Source organism: Octopus bimaculoides, chromosome 18 (assembly GCF_046866305.1).
Source record: "Octopus bimaculoides isolate indiv1 chromosome 18, ASM4686630v1, whole genome shotgun sequence".
In the NCBI taxonomy this organism is placed as follows: Eukaryota; Metazoa; Mollusca; class Cephalopoda; order Octopoda; family Octopodidae; genus Octopus; species Octopus bimaculoides.
In genome coordinates this window covers 10263312-10283403 of record NC_142945.1, presented here as the reverse complement: position 1 = coordinate 10283403, position 20092 = coordinate 10263312, and the positions used below count along the sequence as shown (strand labels likewise).

General features: G+C 36.4%; 1 protein-coding gene across 4 annotated transcripts in view; it reads left to right on the top strand.

Moving 5' to 3' along the window:
* Nucleotides 1-14081, top strand: part of LOC106874478 (integrin beta pat-3) — a 132743-nt gene extending 118662 nt beyond the window's left edge. For 3 of the 4 annotated variants that reach the window (XM_089365709.1, XM_089365708.1, XM_089365710.1), the window contains 11 exons: nucleotides 784-860; nucleotides 1425-1476; nucleotides 2891-3046; nucleotides 4177-4310; nucleotides 4938-5095; nucleotides 6719-6828; nucleotides 7852-7944; nucleotides 9210-9339; nucleotides 10987-11097; nucleotides 11723-11883; nucleotides 12919-13561. In XM_089365709.1, coding sequence (XP_089221835.1) covers nucleotides 784-860; nucleotides 1425-1476; nucleotides 2891-3046; nucleotides 4177-4310; nucleotides 4938-5095; nucleotides 6719-6828; nucleotides 7852-7944; nucleotides 9210-9339; nucleotides 10987-11097; nucleotides 11723-11883; nucleotides 12919-12999 — 1263 coding nt within the window. In that variant the 3' untranslated portion in view covers nucleotides 13000-13561. Of the gene's footprint in view, nucleotides 1-783; nucleotides 861-1424; nucleotides 1477-2890; nucleotides 3047-4176; nucleotides 4311-4937; nucleotides 5096-6718; nucleotides 6829-7851; nucleotides 7945-9209; nucleotides 9340-10986; nucleotides 11098-11722; nucleotides 11884-12918 lie in introns of all 4 variants that reach the window. The other variant, XM_089365707.1, reaches the window with a different exon arrangement.
* Nucleotides 14082-20092: the final 6011 nt, after the last annotated feature.

Sequence of the window (20092 nt, the reverse complement as noted above, 5' to 3'; positions counted from 1 at the left end):
AATAGTTGCCATGTTTGTTTTTCTACTAAATAGGTTTACATGATATTAAGATACAGTTGTTTAAAATAAAATCTAATGCTCCCCACTAATCTTCTAAGTTATCCTAATTCTTTACAGAAAACCCTCTTAAAACACAACCATGGAGGACATATATTAATCTAGTTCTATATTTAAGAGATGAGGAATTATTTACATTATTTACATTTGACGGATATTTGTCCTCATCTTGTTTGTTGTTAACACAACGTTTCGGCTGATATACCCTCCAGCCTTCGTCAGGAGGCATATGGCGTAGTGGTTAAGAGCGCGGGCTACTAACCCCAAGATTCCGAGTTCGATTCACGGCAGCGACCTGATTAATAATAGTAATAATAATAATAATATAATAATAGTAACATCGTTAGGAATGAGAACCCAGGTTCAAAATTTCCCCAAGACACCTGACGAAGGCTGGAGGGTATATCAGCCGAAACTTTGTGTTAACAACAAACAAGATGAGGACAAATATCCGTCAAATGTAAATAATGTAAATAATATATTAATCTGTCCTTCATAGTTTTGTTCATACACTGGTTAAAATGCTTCATAGTATTTCATAGTATGTTCTGAGTTCAAATTCTGCCAAGGTTGACCTTGCCAGTTATTTTTTCATGGTTCATAAAATAAGAAATAATTACCAGGTTTAGGACTGGAGTCAATGTAATTGGTTAGCCCCACCCCAACAAAATTTCAGTATTATTTTTATTATTACTAATGATATTTCTACTATTTTTTTTTCTGCAGGCAATTGTACGTCGAGTCCAACTAAGAGCTGAAAACAATGAAAATATTACTGTTAACTTCTTCAGCAAATGTAACGGGTAAGATTTCCATGCACCACCACCACCACCACCACATTCCATCTCTCTAGGGTTAATGAAGGAAAATACCAGCCAAGTACTGGGGTCAAATTTTAATCAAGTAATCCTTTTCATTGTGACCTTATGACTACATTAGGTTAGGTTAGTCCACATTACTCTGTAATGAGCATAAGACTGGTTTCCTGGTTTCTGTCGTGCATATATTCCTCCCTGTTGCAGTATTACTCATTATAATTTTTATTATTATTATTATTATTATTATTATTATTATTATTATTATTAAGGCGGCGAGCTGGCAGAATCATTAGCACGCTGGGCGAAATGTTTATCAGTATTTTGCCCGTTGCTACGTTCTCAGTTCAAGTTCTGCCAAGGTCGACTTTACCTGTCATCCTTTCGGTGTTGCTAAAATAAGTACAGTTGAACACTGGGGATCAATGTAATTGACTCATCCCCTCCTTCGAATTTGCTGCCCTTGTGGAAAAATTTGAAACCATTATTATTATTATTATTATTATTATTATTATTATTATTATTTTAAAATTTGTTTTCAATGTCTTTCAGTAATGAACTTAAGCAAACAGATGTGTGTGAAAACCTCGATGCTGATTCTAAGGTAGGTTATCTTGACCCGCTACACACTAGGCATATGTATATATATATATATATATATATATATATATATATATAAGGTATTGGATTTAACCAAACCCCGGAGGATACAGGTAATACCGAATAAGTGCTGTATACCGATTAGTTTGCCCCAGTCGTTGTATGAACAGGATTGGGTATTATAAGTCGTGTATTAGTGTGTGTATATGTAAGTATATAAAAACAAAAAGATAAAGAGAGCAAACCTTACCTTTGCTCTCTTTATCTTTTTGTTTTTATATATTTACATATATATATATATGCCGTAAAAACCCATGTAATTTATGCACTTTTTTCACAAAAATAAAAATAAACTTTTGGAGGTGTATAAATTACATGAGTAGATCATTTCCAGAATTTTTATTTTTGAGATTTTTTTTCTTTAGGGGAAAATATGTACAAAATGTAATCATTCATACCGGAAGCTGACTCATTTAATGTTAGAATAGGTTTTTACAAAAAAAAAAAAAAAAATGGTGGCTTAAATGTAATGAAATTGACTTTTATTTATGCTGGACAGTATAATGCTTACTTTTTCTGTATAAAGTTACTAAAACCATTAAATGGTTAACTATTTTCTGAAGTTTGATGTTCATGCTGGTAATCACGGTCTGGGATCATATTTTACAATGCTTGGAGTTTCTACCAATCACAATGGAGTACCATTGACATACATAGTGATATGGATATTCCTGACTGAAAAAAATGTAACGATATGGATAATGTTGATAGTATGTTTTTATTTTTGTCTGTTTATTACTAGGCACAGTTTTAAGTTTGTCGTACTGTTTATGCCAATTTCGAACATTGGCTTCATTGACATCAAAATACCTTCTGGCAGCTCTCTTGCCACGTTCAAATGCATATTCAACATATTTAATTTCTCCTTCAAAGTCAACGATTCATAAGTTCTGCTCATACTGACAATAACGGTTGACAAATTTTTTAGTTTGCTTGATGTTTTATAAGTGTGAAAGGGATTAAAATTTCAGTACTCCATATCAAAGGTTCCAACAAGAATAGGTGGAAAAGAATTCTGTTTACATAATCAGTTTGATTGGTCACCTTCCTCTGTTGGTTGAGTAAATTGTCCTCCAAGCTGATGTTTATTGATAATTAAACTTAATTTGCGACAGCTGTGCATACTTATCAGTTTTGTTTTTGTTAGTAATTCTTATCAACAACTTTTCCAGTGATTGTGATTTGAGAAAACATACAGCAGTATGCTAAAGATCGGACATAATCTCTTGTGGGCAAAAAATATAAAATGAAATTTATTATAAACAATACAAACAGTTTGTAATTTTATAGCTTTCAATGTGATACCTGTTAAACAGAAATTATTTTTTATTCTTTTTCTTTTTTTTTTCAATTTTCAGGTTTTATTTGATGTTGATATTGAAGTTGATAAATGTCCAGAGAAAGAGGCTGACAGGAAACGTACTTTTAACATCCATCCTGTTGGTCTGGTCAATAATCTAACCATCCACCTTGAGTTGCTCTGTGAGTGTGAATGTCAGAATGAAACGACTAAGGTATGTGACATTATTCCACAGTATCCTTTTATTACAGTTTGACATGCTTTTACCATATTCTATAACTTTCTTTAGCCGATCATTAGCGAAGGCATGTGTAGAGGCGCAATGGCCTAGTGGTTAGGGCAGCGGACTCGCGGTCGTAGGATCGCGGTTTCGATTCTCAGACTGGGAATTTGTGCCATAAACCATTCACCATTTTTATGGTGTCCTCTCCTTCCCTTGACACCCCAAACACATGCTTATTTTGCTTAATGGTTAATCCAACAATGGATTTACCACTCAAAACATAAAGAAATACTTAAAGGTGTATTTTCTGATGATGTGAAGTCTAAAATCTACCAAAAGTTATTCCTGGTGAAAGCCTTCATCAATAATAATACCAGTATTAATAATTGTATCAAATTTTGGCACAAGGCCAGAAATTTCAGTGAGGCAGGGGTTAGTCAACAAGATCATCCCTGTGCTTGACCAGTACTTCATTCAATTGACCCTTGTAGGATGAAATGGTACTAAGCATTTTGCCCAGCGTGTTAACGGTTCTACCAGTTCACCACCTTAGGACCACCTTATAATAATGGTTTCAAAATGCTTAGTGGAATTTTGTCTGGCATGCTAACAATTCTTCCAGCCTGTCACCATAATTGTTTATAATAATAATAATAATAATAATTATAATAATAATAATAATATTTGCGGGTTATTGACATCACGCCCTGGAGGAATGAACAAGATGACAGGAGAATATCATCAAATTTATACAAAACTGTTTGATTGAATATTCTTCTTTCTCTCTTTTTCTTTTCTTTTTCTGTCGTCTTCCTTTTTCTTTCTTTCTTTCTGCTTGTTAAAAAACTGACAAAAACTGATGATGTCATTCCATCAACGTATGGACGCTGGTTACTCTTGTTCATAGTTTACGCTTAGATTTCTGAAATTTTTAATTTTTAATCACCTTTCGGTTTGAACTTGAGAAAGACAGACGTTCTGTCAAAATATTGTTCAAAGAATAAAACATCTATTCAATCGAATCGCACTCTTCGTCTTGACTAATAATGATGATAATAATAAAAATAATAATAAGTAATAGTTATAATTTATTGATTTATTTATTTAATTTCGTTATGCAGGTAACTCAGGAATGCAGTGGTAAAGGCATAAAAAAGTGCGGTGCCTGTATTTGTCAGGAAAACTATGTTGGTCGTAACTGTGAATGCGATCGAGAGAATATTACTAATCAGGCTCTTGATGAACTATGTAGGAAGTTAGTAAAAACCTCTTTCATTATTCATTTTATATTGTTTCATTGTTGTTCATATTTTATTTCTGTGATTCTTTTTAAACAGTGGTTCCCAACCATTTTTTGTCTATGGACTTCTTTGATTCTTTGTAGCTACCCAACTACTTTAACCATCCAGTCACTGCACCCTTGAATCTCTAAATGTGCAATGCTTTACCAGTGGTGAAGTCACGTAGCTTAGTGGTTAGGGATATTCAGCTCAGAATTGTATAGTCGTGAGTTCGATTCCTGACAACGTGCTGTTTCCTTGAGCGAGGTATTTTATTTCACATTGCTCTAGTCAACTCAGCTGGTGAAAATAAGTTGTACCAGTAATTTAAAGGGCCAGCTTTGTCACATTCTGTGTCATGCTGAATCTCCCTGAGAACTATGTTAAGGATATACGTGTCTGTGGAGTGCTCAGCCACTTGCACATTAATTTCACAAGCAGGCTGTTCCATCAATCGGATCAATTGGTACACACATTGTCATAGCCGATAGAACAATTTAACCATTCAGATATTGCACCCTTTACATACACAGCAAGAATTAAAATTCAATCTAAAATACCAATCAGTTATCATCATTGTTTTTTTTTTTAATGTATTTCAGCCCGGAAAGTGGACTAATATGCTCTGACCGAGGCCAGTGTGTGTGCGGTGTGTGTTCCTGTGACAACATCAAATCTAGTAAGGACCGATTCTTTTCTGAGCAGTACTGCCAATGTGATGATTACTCTTGTGACATCATTGATGGTAAACTCTGTGGAGGTAAGCACTTTTGTTACTCTTTTGACTGTTCTCTGATAGTTTCTATGTATGTATGTATGCATGCATATCATGTATGTATGTATGTATGCATGTATGTGTGTATGCATGCATGTATATCATGTATGTATGTATGTATGTATGCATGTATGTATGCAGAGGTGGGCAAATGTAGGTATACAGTTGCTTGTTGTGAGTGGAATGTTCTTTTCATTTCTCTGTTTCTTTTTTTAGGATAAGAATTCTATTATTCTATGATCTTCGATGTGTTATTTCAGTCTTTCAAGTGCTCAAACTGATGGTCTTAAGGAGCCGAAATATATACAATGGTGGGCAAAAGTGAATATACAGTTGCTTAGTACGTCGACTTCAAGGGCCCATAGACCTGGAAGTGCTCAAACTGACGGCCTTCCACATGCCTGTGCACTCTTGAAGTCAACATATCAAGGACATTGTAGCTTAACCTGTGACTGATATATCTTTCCTGAACTTCTGCAAGAGAATCCAGAAACTTTGGATCTTGGTTTGCTGAGGTACCTCACCATTGGGGATATTGTCTGCCCAGATTTAAGCTGTTGTGAGACAATTGTTTAACCCTCTGTTAGCCCTGTTCAAACAGACTTATGATCCAAAATATTCCATCTGCACCAATTTGCCATTTGTTTTCAAATATAATGTACCTGGGACTACCATTATTTAACATGTTTTTTCTTTTTGTAAAGATAGAAGTGTATGATTTGAGGGAGATTTGGCAACTATTTTTATAGTTGAGTGGACTGCATAAGGCTTCTTTCATTGCCTTGTGAGAAGGGTATATTAACATGCTATATTGTCAGCTATTTTGATACTGAGGTTTTGATATGTTTTGTTGAAGGCTGTTGTGAGGCAGGTGTTTTGACTATGTTATGTTGTAGGTTGTTGTGAAACAGAACATCATATTATAGGCTGTTGTGAGATTGATGTTTTAAAATGTTATATTGTAGGCTATTGTGAGACAAATGTTTTGAATATTAATATGTGGGCTGTTGCAAGGCAGATGATTCGACATACTATATTGTAGGCTTTTGTGGAATGACAGTCTTCGTATGTTGTTTATGCTGTAGGCTGTTGTGAGATGATTTATTGTAACATCAACACAGACACTTGTTCTTTGTGAACTTTTTGTATTTAAACCTCAGTGGAGGCGCATTGGCCCAGTGGTTAGGGCAGCGAACTTGCAGTCATTGGATCGCGGTTTCGATTCCCAGACCAGGCGTTGTGAGTGTTTATTGAGCAAAAACACCTAAAGTTCCACGAGGCTCCGGCAGGGGATGGTGGCGAACCCTGCTGTACTCTTCCACCACAACTTTCTCTCACTCTTACTTCCTGTTTCTGTTGTGCCTGTTATTCAAAGGGTCAGCCTTGTCACACTGTGTCACACTGAATATCCCCGAGAACTACGTTAAGGGTACACGTGTCTGTGGAGTGCTCAGCCACTTGCACGTTAATTTCACGAGCAGGCTGTTCCGTTGATCGGATCAACTGGAACCCTCGACGTCGTAAGCAACGGAGTGCCAACAACAACGTATTTAAACCTCAGAAACTCCAAAGCTGTTTTCTAACATTCATCTTGACTTCTTATTGTAGGAAGTAAACAAGGTATTTGTAATTGTGGAGCCTGCAAATGTAAGGATGGCTTTGAAGGTTCAAACTGTTTATGTTCCACAAATAATGAGACATGTATCGCTGAAAACGGGGTGAGTGAAATGTTACAAATAATTCTCACATGTTGTTCTTGTTGTCATTAAAGTGTACTTGTTTCTTGTACTTGTTTCAGTCGTTGAACTGCAGCCATTCTGGGACTCAGCTTTGAAGGATTTAATCAAACAAATAGCACCACCCCACCTCCACCTCCACCTCGACCATCTTGATCAAGAACCTATTTTTTAAGTCTGGTACTTAGTTTATCAGGCTCTTTTGCTGAACTGTTAAGTTACAGGAACATGAAGAAACCAACACCAGCTGTCAAGTGATAGTGATGGGGGACAAATGGAAAGACACATGCATACACACATTACAGACAAACACACACACACATATATATACAACAGGCTTCCACACAGTTTCCATTTAATCAAATTCACACTCACACTAGTCAGTCTACTGCATGATTTATTCAAAATGATATAGCTAAATATGCATTTTTCTTTTCTCTTGATCATCTGCTGCCCTCTGTGAGTCTCTGTTTGCCAATCTGCTAAGTTGCAAGGATGTAGACACACCAACACTGGTTGTTGAGTAGTAGTGCAGGACAAAGACACACACACACACACACAACAGGCTTCTTTTAGTTTCCATCTACCATATTCACTCAATGAGAACCCAGGTTCGAAATTTCCCCCAAGACACCTGATGAAGGCTGGAGGGTATATCAGCCGAAACGTTGTGTTAACAACAAACAAGATGAGGACAAATATCCATCAAATGTAAATAATGTAAAAGTATTTTTTGTATTACTTCAAATAATACTGAAAAGGATTGAAATAAATGGAAAAATGAGCAAGTTCTGAAATCTTCATATTCTATTTTTTCTGTCATTTTGTTCTAATATATTTAATATTTGTTATTTTCTAGTTACATTGCAATGGCTCTGCTTAAATTTCCACATCTGTTCAATTATTCTTTCATCACTGTATATCATTTTTATATTTTATTTTTAATTTCTTCTCTATTTGTTATATTATTCTGTCTAATATATCTCTACAACTGTTATTTTCCAGTTGACCTGTAATGGCAAAGGCGTGTGTGAATGTGGAAAATGCATCTGTGATAAAGAGAGCCTTCACCGTGGTCCATTATGTGAAGATTGTCCTGTTAGTATTTAAACCTTTTAAAAATAAACCATCTAAAAGGCTCTCAGTGCATTTTTAACTTCTTTTTTTTTTCTATATTTGTACCTGTGTGGAATAAAACAAAACAGCTTTATATATATAGATATATATATATCTACATATACGGGCAATACACATACACACACGCACATACGTACGTACACCAATTGCATACATATTTGTATGTGTGTGTGTGTTGCCCGTATATCAACAAAACACTTTTTTCCGCGATGGAAAAAAAACAACAACAAAAGTCTTAAAGACGTGCACGTCGCTAGAAGGGAACTTAATTCCTGTTTGTAAACAATGCTAGCTTTTTCTCCGACTTGAAAATTGTTAAAAGTTAGGGTTGAAAATCGATTTTCACAGCTATACGCGGGTGCCTCTGAGAAAAAAAGTTGACGAAAATGCAGGTAGGGTCATGAGGAATGTCCTCCTAAAACTAGAGCGATATGCGTTCTAATTTTTGGATGTGCATAAATTATATTCCCGTACACACACACACACACACACACACATCTTGCCTTTTATAGATACGGATTTCTTGCCAATAGAGAAAGAGCCAGTTTCTAACCTAGATCCAAGGCTCCTTCATTGGAATTTCAACATCAACCACAAGTTATTTATATATGTATATGTGCAAATTTTTATGTTTCATTTTATGTATGTATTCTCATTCATATAGTTGCATGCTCATATATATTTAAATGATAAAGTTTTACAAATTTTTATAGTTCCAGTGATGGATTGGATCTGTAGTCTTCAAATTAGCTTTCTCTGTACTGGTTTAAGAAGCCTAATTTCTCAAGAAAGGTTTTTAGGCAGTGTGTTACATATCTCAGTGCCCCAATAATTACAGGTATTAACCTGAACTTATAATCTGGATAGAGTAACTGTAGGATTCTCAATAGTTCAGCATAAATATTTTCTTTTTCAATAATCTTTAGCTTTATGTTAACATCCGCTGGGCAGCTGATTTCCACAACTGTAAACAGTTTCTCATCTCTATCTCACATCATCATGTCCGACCTATTATGTTAACATTTTATTGAGTTGTATACTTATTTGTATGTATATGTATGAGTGTGTGTGTATATATATATATATATTTATATATATACAAACACACACATATAATATATATATATATACATACATGCATATACAACAATACAGATAATGCCACTACATGTGAGAAATATTTTTTATTTTTGTTTATTTATTTGTTAACTAATTCTACATTACAGACTTGTCCTGGCATGTGTTCAGAAACTAAACACTGTGTGCAATGCAAAGTATTCGAGTCTGGCAACTACACTAGTGACGTTTGTGATAAACTGTGCGACTATGAAATAAGTGTCGTTGAGGAACTTTCTGGTAAGAATTTAAAGAATTCCATTTTTTGGTGGTCAAAGAAACTGAAGCTAAGCACTCTTAGAATGAAATTGTTGTATACAGTGCTCAGGTGCACTACAACTAAGAAAAAAAAAAAAATAACATAAAACAAAAAAAAGCCATCAGGTGTACTGTTGGCAAATTTCAGGAAGCATGGAAGTTTCGAAGGATGTAGTGTCTTGACAGCTAATGACTGATGCGTGTAGTTTATTCCATGCTTCAACAATTCTGAGCTTGAAAAGAGGGTTTCTGAAAGTCAAGGGTGTTGTGTTTTTTTTTTTTTTGATTTTATAAGCATGTCCATGTGGAGACGCATTGGCCCAGTGGTTAGGGCAGCAGACTCGTGGTCATAGGATCGCGGTTTCGATTCCCAGACCGGGCGTTGTGAGTGTTTATTGAGCGAAAACACCTAAAGCTCCACGAGGCTCCCGCAGGGGATGGTGGCGAACCCTGCTGTACTCTTTCACCACAACTTTCTCTCATTCTTACTTCCTGTTTCTGTTGGACCTGTAATTCAAAGGGGCTAGCCTTGTCACACTGTGTCACGCTGAATATCCCCAGAGAACTACGTTAAGGGTACATGTGTCTGTGGAGTGCTCAGCCACTTGCATGTTAATTTCACGAGCAGGCTGTTCTGTTGTTCGGATCAACTGGAACTCTCGACGTCGTAAGCGACGGAGTGCCAACAACAAGCATGTCCATGAGTATTTGACATATAGAATTCATGAAGGTGTCCAAGGTAGTTGTTGGAAAGATGGTGGATAATCTTGTGGGTGTCTACCAAGTCAGTTGTCAGATGTCTGAGCTTCAATGTGTCCATGCCCAGGGAAGCAAAATGTTCGGAGTATGGTAGATGTCTGGTGGTGGGCATTTGTTATCATGCACGTTTCTGAACCATTTCCAAGAGATTGATATACTGAACAAGGTAAGGAATTTGCAGACTGATGATGCAAATTCTAAGTGTGGACGTTCTATTGTCATATTCAGTTTTAAATAGATAGTTGGAGAGCAGCTGACAAAGGTCATACTGAGTGGTGCTGTGAGAAACAAAGTGTTTAGCCTCATTTTTGAAGGAACTTTCTTTCAGAACACTTTCTGTATGCTTATTCTTCTGTATTTTATCAAGTAGGTGCATGTGTTGGTGCGTAGTTGAGAAGCTTGCTTCCCAACCAGGTTATCTTTGGTTCAATCCCACTGCATATATATACATATATATAAGCCTAAGGAAAAAGTTCATGCGGCGTATTAAAATAATGCTTTTTTATATATTTTTGTGGTGTGTGTTCACTCAGTTCATTATTTTAACACAGCACATGAACTTTTCCCTCAACCTAGTAATATATATATAGATATATATGAAACTCTGTGTGTGTGTGTGTATCATGTTTGTTCCCCACTGTCCACTGCCATTTGACAACTGATGTTGGCTTGCTTACATCCCTATGATGACTAAACAATTTATCAAATCAACCTACCCTTTTTTTGGCTGTAAATTTTGATCTGAAAAATTCAACTTGTTCACTGGAAAATATGGTATTTCCTTTTTTTTTTTTTTTTTTTTTTTTTTTTTTTGTTTCTTTGAATTTTTCTTTCATTTCTTCTTCCTTTGGGATTTTTATATTTTTCCAGAAGATTCCACGGGCAAGAAATGTCAGTTTGTAGACGATGACCATTGCACATTCCAATACAAATATCGGTATGAAGGTTCTAAGGTTTCAATTGAAGCCAAAAAAGGGAAATGTAAGTAAATTGTTCAGTTTTCCTCAGCCACTCTCAATATTGCATTTCCATAATACCCAAGCTTATACAGATATGTAACACACGTTCTTGGACTAGCTTCTAGCTGTTTTGCAATGTCAGAATCCTTCGAACAGAGTTCGTTTTCAATTCCCTTCAAACAGCGAAGCTTCCTTTCCGTGGGCCCAGGTTGGCTGGGACGAGAATCTGTTGATTCTTTTCCTTGGCTTTTGAATTGCATTATAATTCTATTAACAGAAGCAAGAGGAATTTGAAGATTTTCTGCAATTTTTTGTGGGCCATGACCAGCCTCAGATTGCCCAACAATACGACCTCTTTGAAAATCTGACAGTTGTGCTGAATTTTTTGTGCGTGGCATGGTTACTTTTCGTAAATGTCTAATATAATGGTACCTGGAATGAACAAGAATAATTACGTTGTAAATTCTACACTGCTGTAAACATATTAAAACACTTAGATCAGAAATTTTGAAAATTAAATGTGTCTATTTACTTCCTGCATGTCTGCGTGCATATATATATATATATATATATATATATATCTTGACAGTAGATTGTTTTGTTTTGCTATATCTAACAGTATTTCCCCTATTTCTAATTATTAACAGCTTGTCCAATTCCTGATTATGTGGTGCCATTAGCTGTGGTAATTGGCATAATAGTGTTGGGTATCATTGCTCTTTTGATTTTCAAGTGTGTCACAACAATCTATGATCGTCGTGAATATGCACAATTTTTGTTATCTAAAGAAGATGCCAAGTGGAGTCCTGTAAGTTCAATATACCTTATACAGTTTTTATAGTACTTTTGATTCATCTTTTTAATTGCAATTATAATTTTTCATCCATGGAATGGAAAAGGATGAGGTGTTTGCTTATTCTTCCTGACTGTGGCCATGCTGGTGCACTGCCATTAGCATTAATGCTTGTTTATTTCCCAGCCCTGTCACCAGAATTGGCCTTGGAGAAGTAGTGAGTGGGATAAAACTGTCCTTCTTTGTGTTTCTTGCCATGAGATGTGGGTTTATCTGGTCAAAAAATTTGTCTAAATGTTTTGAGTACATCCACATCTATCTCTTTTAGATCTCCGAGAGACTGAAAGATTATGGGCCTTTTTAACCCTAAGTTGTTCCCGTGTTAGGTCCTTACTCTGGACAGAAGGGGCAGAGTCTTTTGTACTATGCAGTGGCATCCAGTCTAGTGATTGGTATAGCTTTCAACCCCAGGATTTTCTACGGCCGTTGCCAGTACCGCCTGACTGGCCTTCATAGGATTTTCGAGAGAGATTGTTGCCAGTGCCCCTGGACCGGCTCTTGTGCATGTGGCACATAAAATACACCATTTTGGGCATGGCCGTTGCCAGTACCGCCTGACTGGCCTTTGTGCGGGTGGCACGTAAAAGCACCCACTACACTCTCTGAGTCGTTGGCGTTAGGAAGGGCATCCAGCTGTAGAAACTCTGCCAAATCAGATTGGAGCCTGGTGTAGCCATCTGGTTTCACCAGTCCTCAGTCAAATCGTCCAACCCATGCTAGCATGGAAAGCGGACGTTAAACGACGATGATGATGATCATAGCATATCTCTTGTGTCTTGTCTCTTGAGATTAGAGACTCGGTTCTTTTAGTCTCTCTCAGACATTCATCTGTTACAATGAGGTAATAATAAAACAGTAACTACATCATGTATATAATTATTATACAGTATATTTTGTTGTATATATATATAAATTTGTGTGTATGTCTATAAAAAATGCTACAACAACTATATATGATAATAATGAAATTTCTATTTCTGTCTGTTACAGCGAGAAAATCCAATTTACAAAGTTCCAAAGTCAACATATATGAATCCATTATACGGGGGTAAAAAATCATACCCAGAATAGCAATATTTCTGGCTCTTCCATGTGATGGTGTTCTACCTCCCTACACTTGTTGTAATTCTGCTTTCAACGTTAAGCAGAAATGGAAAATATAATTTTGTGATGGAGAGAGTTGACACATGTAATTTATAATCATCTGATTATACCACTTTCATTGCTTCCAATGGTACATACATACATATATATATATATATATATATATATATATTTACATATATACATATACACATATAGACACACACTCACATGTTTGTAAAAATGTATACATATGTGCATGTATGTGTAATCATTCAACTATGGCAGTAGTTGAATAATACTCTTAAGGCCGCAATTTACTCACACACATCATATTTCAGAGCTTGTTGCTAATTCAATTCTTAACCAAATGGAAAACTATGGACATTTTTGAAGAGGACAAGTCCCTAGCTTCATTTTGGCATTAAAAATTTAAAAAAAAAAAATCGAGATTTGGTCGGGTAGAAAATTTGTAGCAATGTTATTGGAGAGTAAGTAATGCTACCAATCAAGTTTAAATGTAAACAGCTTTTTATTTTAAAAGCAAAAATATTTATCTTAGCTTCAATGATAGACGGAAGCATGAGGAATTTCATAGTTTTGATCCCATGCAACAAAAATTTACATCAAAAAATTTGTGACGTAAAATATCATGCAAAAAAAAAAAATAAAATAAGGCAAAAAATTGGATCTAAGTATAATTAACTTTTTTTATTTTAAAAACAAACTATATTTTAATTAAGGTTAAATGATAGAGCTCAATTCATGGTATCAATCTCATGCAATGAAGTTTTAAAAGAAAAGTTATGAGCGTTTGTTTCTCAAATTTGTGGGTGGTAATATATTTGTGGGGGACTTTTGATATATGTCACCGGCATCACTGAGGTAAAGAAAAAATTATCAACGACCCCGCTAATTGACACACTATTAATTAGCATAGCCTGGGAAAAAACATGGATTTAATTATACTTAAATCCAACCTTAAGAATATTATTTCTCCTGCTTGCATTTTTCCATGTAATATACATATGTACGTCTATCTATCTACCTGTCTATTAATCTATATGTGAGTGTGTGTGGAGAGAAAAAAGAAAAGAAAAAAGTAAAAAAAAAAACTGAAAAAATACAAGCACAAATAAAATGAACAATAGATAATTTTGGAACTATTTTTTAGGTATAATCCAACAGAACATGATGTAGGTGAAGAAACTTGTTGAGCAATCTCTGCATATTATTGTTGCATGAGTATGGACCAATATCTTGTACCACTTTTTCCTTTATACTTATCTCATGATGTTTGAATGTTCATATGAACACTTACAGAGACATGCAAACATACCTACACACACATGAATATATGTGTATATATATATATATATATATAATGTTGTAGAATTGATGCAAGGCATACAGTGAATGTGCTGTGTATGTATATATATATTTGTGTATACATGTATGCTTAATGTGCAATAGTTATATACGTACATACAGACATGAATGTATATGTATTAATTGAATATATATATGTGTGTGTGTATATATATGTGTGTGTGTGTGTGTGTGTGTGTGTGTGTATATACACATATATGTATATATGTGTGTGTGTGTGTGTATATACACATATATATATATATACACATTTATATATATATATATATATATATATACACACATACATGTATATATGTAGTAACAAGCAAAAAAAAAAAAGCTAGTTCTCAAATCTCTCTAAGAGATGATCGCAGTAGTTGTACTAGCAAGTAATGTTTGTAGCGACTTCGACATGACTGTTCTGTTTGAACTCCTCTCGGGGTTAAAAATCGTGGTAAAGTCCGTTTGAAGAGAACAACCATGTTGAAGTGGCTACGATCATTACTTGCTATATTATATTGTACATATAACCATAATCATACATGTAATAATTATGAGTAGGTCTATGTATACACATAGACCTCTATATTTTTAAACATCACTCAATATTGAAGGTTTGTGTTTTTCTTTTGTTAACATGTAATTTTTTAAACTTAAGTGGAAAATGATGTTTCATCTCAACAGATATCTGTAATAAATTCATTATAATTTTTGTTTTTGTTGTGATACAAAGAACACAAAAGTACCCAGTTTATATTACATATATATCATAGGCGTGTAGTGCATGGAAGTAAAGGAAACAATGCATACCTTAAAAATTATAGAAACAAATTTGAAACCATATTATTTTTCATAAGATTGTTCTTCTAATGTTCTGCAAAATTAATATAAACTACATGACATTATAGGCTTCAGACCTTTATTGTCGGAATTAGCATGAGATAACAAGCAGTGGCAGACGACACCAAAAAAAAAAAAATCTGTGCAAGGGAAGCAACATGAGCTGTTGCATTCCCTTCAGTGTAATATTTTAACATTGTTTCCGATAGAAATGTCACAAAGACAGTTTTATATAAGTATATATGAGAAAAAGAAAACGGAGAAATTGATATATAACCATTAATTAATCAAAATATATTCAATTCCGAACAATAGCAAATCCATTGCACTTACAATTGTTTCCATGCTTAACCAACTCAAAAGAATCCAATAAACGTGGAAATTATAAAGAATTCTTTATATTTAATCAGAAAATATGACGAGAAATTAGCAGATCTGTTTTCTCAGATCTCTCGAACAGAATTCAAAATGACTTGATCAATGCTGTTCAGAAAGTTATGTTGGATGAAATAGAAAATGAACTAAAGCAGGTAAAATTCGGAGCTATTCTTGTAGATGAAATATCCGATGTATCGAACTATTCACCACTGTCAACTGTTTTGCATTATGTTACAAAAGATTGTGTTATTAAAAAAAACGATTTATCAGTTTGTTGTTAGTGTAGAACGTTCAGCAAATGCTTTATCTGAATACGCTTTTAAATACATTGAAACGTGGAAGTGTGGAAACAAAATTAATTATACTTATCTACGATGGTACGGCTACAGTTAAATAAGGTGCAGTCAAAAGTAAGAGAAAAATACGAATATCCGATCTTTGTTCATTGTTGTGCTCATGTGGAAAGTTTAGTTCTTTCGCAAGCATGCACTGCTATAAAAGAAAGCAAGATATTTTTTCTACAATAAATGGATGTTTTTTACGAAATCATCTAAAAGTGCCAATGCGTTAAATGAAATAGTTAAAAAAAGATTTTCCAAAGCTATAGGAACTAGATGAAAATACTCCTCACGTCTCGTTCTTACTACAAAAAAAGAAAGTTGTAATTTCATAGTCAGCCTTTTTGAAGACATCATTGAAAATTTTGAAGCATGGGATGAGACCACAATGAATTCTGCTATTCGATTCTTACGTAATTTAAAAGCTCCCGATTTCTATTAGAAGTACTAGTGACATATTTTCTTTCATTGATGTCTTATTTAACATCCTTCAAACTAAAAGGCATGACTTAGTATACTTTAAACAGCAAAGAGATAAAACTAGAACCGTGCTCGAAAAGAAACTCGATGATTTTTCAATATTTTATAATATATTAGGAAGAAAATATGGAATCGATACAGCAATCGAAATTAAGAGATTCAGGAATAAATCTGTTGATCCCCAACAACATTATAGAATTCTCTATAACAAAATTATCGACACAATAGTTGACCAATTAAAAACGTGATACTCAACCCTGAGAAGAGCTTAAATTTATAGAACATTTTGATTTCAGCAAAAGTGAAGAATATCGCAAAAACTTTCCAGTGGATGCTTTAGATTCTTTAAAAACTATAGTTTTTCTTTTGACATAACTAAATAGAGAGTTATTCAGTAATGAAGTCGACCTCGGCGGAATTTGAACTCAGAACGTAACGGCAGACGAAATGCCGCAAAGCATTTCTCCCGACGCGCTAACGTCTCTGCCAGCTCGCCGCCCTCTGTGCATTGCAGCCATCCAGCTCCTGAATACAAGCCCGAAGCCAGATATAGATAGTTGACCCTATCGAAAGCTTTAAACTGATCTACATTGATCAGGGCCCCACCCATGCCAGGTTCTTTAGCCACTTTCTCAATGATTTATCGTATGAGATGGAGGTTGTCGTGGATGGCTCTTTTCGGGATGGCACATGTTCGTGTCTCTCCTACCAGATACCCGACGACAAGCGCCAACCTCGTAGCTAACACCTTGGCCAAAATTTTGAACTCTGCATTCAGCAGAGTTATAGACCTAAAGATAATACAATACCCTCATTCGGGTCTTTCCTCGGCAAGGCCACTACTCCTCGACTCACAAAACTGGGATTTCTCCCATTCTGTTGTCAGTTGCAGTAAACGTTTGCTAAGAGGTCGAACAAGTCTGGCGTGTAAGCATAAAGCTCGTTGGGTAGACCATCCAAACCAGGCGATTTAACTCTCGTACAGCTATTTCAAAGGCTGTTATCGGCCTTTCGTAGCACTCCGCCTCCGTCACCGAAAGCCACAGCAGTCCGTCGAGGTAGGACGTGAAATCTATGATGCGACCCGGATCACTGCTGCTCCTAAATAGTTGAGCGAACCGCCTCTGAAAGGCCGCACTCATCTGTCTCGGATCAGTTATCATTTTCGCTTCGTGCTCCGGCAAGGATCGGATTGTGGATTTATTGCTACGCCGTGTCTCTGCCACTCAGGCCCATTGAACGGTGTTCGTCCCTTCGTGTCTAAGTTCTTGTGATTTAGCTTTGACAACGCAACCTTTGTGTTTCGCATTGAAGAATTGGTCGAGTGCCAATCTCGCTGCGAGGCCTTTTCTAAAAGCCTCGTCTAACTTCTTGACTACCTCTGCCTCTACTCTGCTTCTTTCTACTGTTAGTCCTTTGCTAAACCTTATCGATTCTAGTCTAATCGCCTTTTTCAGGGCGAACCACCATTTATTGCTGATTATTGCTCCCATCAACGCCCTCCTAACTAGTTCGCTAATCCGGTCACTGAAACCTTTACGCGCCGGCAACGACAATAATAATGAACAGAAACTGACGCAATACAATACCGCAAAGAGTTTGCACTCACCCAACAACGGAAAAGAATACACAATGCTTCACACCCCCCGGCAACACGGAGGTGTAGCAGGTGATGCAGTAGGAATTTGCTTGAAACTACCAAACGTTGAATACTACTACTACTACTACTAATAATAATGATTTCATTTATTCGCCACAAGGGCGAAGGGCAAGGAGGACAATAAAAAGACAGACAAAGTGTTAGGGGTTTACATATAATGAAATGATAAAAAAAAGAAAGGTAAGTATACACTGAAAAGGAAGGAACATATGCATAGCATGCAAAGGTGAAAATAAAAAGTAGGGAGAATGATAGAGATGTGACCCTCCTGATACAGGTACGCCTCTAGGGATAACCGAAGAACCTCACTGTCCGAGATTTTCCTGAAACCCCAAGAGCAAGCATCCTCTTTAATTCCTTCTCTCCGACTCACAGGTCTACACTTAGAGAAGTACCATCCACTCTTGCCATTTCCACAACTTTCACCCACCATTCATTGAACTCATTCGAGGGCAGCACTTCCCTCTCCTCTCTCAATTTCCTTTTCAAGTGAAACTTGAAGAAGTGAATGAGAGCTCTACCAAAGAGGAATGTATCTGTCCTCATGCCTTTCAGCCTTGTCCACCAAACAACCTCTTTCGCCACCAGGCAAAGGAAAACTGCTTTGCCTGCCCGATTGCTAGAAGGCGGCAGGGCGATCATCACGATAGAATCCGTTCCACACGTGATAAAAGCTGTTCGACATAACTCCACAAGTCAGCGATGCCCGGACACTGAACGAGAGCGTGCAGAACGGTTTCGTCACAACGCGCACCTCGGACAAACCCGTCTGACAGCACATCTGTGCCTGTAAAGTTTATCTCGAAGCAGTAGCGCCCACCGATAGCACTGTCAGGCCAAGAAGATCTGGAAATTATCCATGATATTTCCCAACTGGAAAGTCCTCCGGAACAGACTAGGCCAGTTCGTTCTCGTCGGCGCCCAGAGTCACCCCGAGAACGCCGTCGCACTTCTCCGCCACTAAGCAGCTATAAATTTCTAAAGTGGAGCATCCACCGATCTAGCTGTCCGACTGGTAGAGGGTTGTGAGCGCGTCTGACGACATTCTAAGCGCCAAGCACCCAGTCTCGGTCTTTTCTTCACCCAGGACTGCAACTCCGCCAAGGAGACGAGCTGCGGAAAGACGAGCCCCACAAACGGACCCTACGCACGCTCACCGTCCAGAAATCATAGCAGGTGGCGTCACCTAAGAGCGTGTCTGTGCATTAGGAGCCACAGCATACTTAATGATGATGATGGTTTCTTTTATTTGATACCAGGACTACGGATAAGGGGTGCAATACTAAGACTGATATAAAGTGTACGGGTTTACATATAATGAAACGATAAACAAAAGATGCAGAAAACTTACACGAGGCGATGTACCATTTGAAATGGCGTGTTGTTTTTCCCAGCGTAATCTTCAGGTATTATGCTCCGCCTTCATAAACCTCTTTATCTTATCTTAAGTATTTATTTCAAGCTTTGTGTAGATATATACAGACGCTGGTGTATAGGCGCGTAAACAAGAAGATAATATCGCAGCAATTTCGAAATCTAGGATGATAGCTAGCCTTCTGGATAAGGCGGTTATTGGCATACTTGCGCAAATTGCTAATAAGTGAGATACTATTGACTGAGATCTTCTTATAGATTGGGCAGAACAAGCTAGGAGAGAGAGGATAGGGAAAAACAGAGGAGAGAGAGAGAGAGATAGATGTTAATAGTTGGGCCCATTCTTTTCATCTTCTTGGCTTCATAATTTCGATTAGGAGGCCTTCATAGTGGTCAACTTTTTGATAAACGAGATAATTCAAAGATGTCCTAACATCCCACGTGTGTCTGTGTGGTAAGAAGTTTGATTCCCAACTACATGGTTCCGGGTTCAGTCCTGCTGTGAGGCACCCTGGCCAAGTGTCTTCTACTATAACCTCAGGCCGGCGAAAACTTTGTAAGTGGATCTAGTAGACGGAAACTGAAAGAAGCCCGTCGTATATATATATATATATATATATATATATATATATATATATAT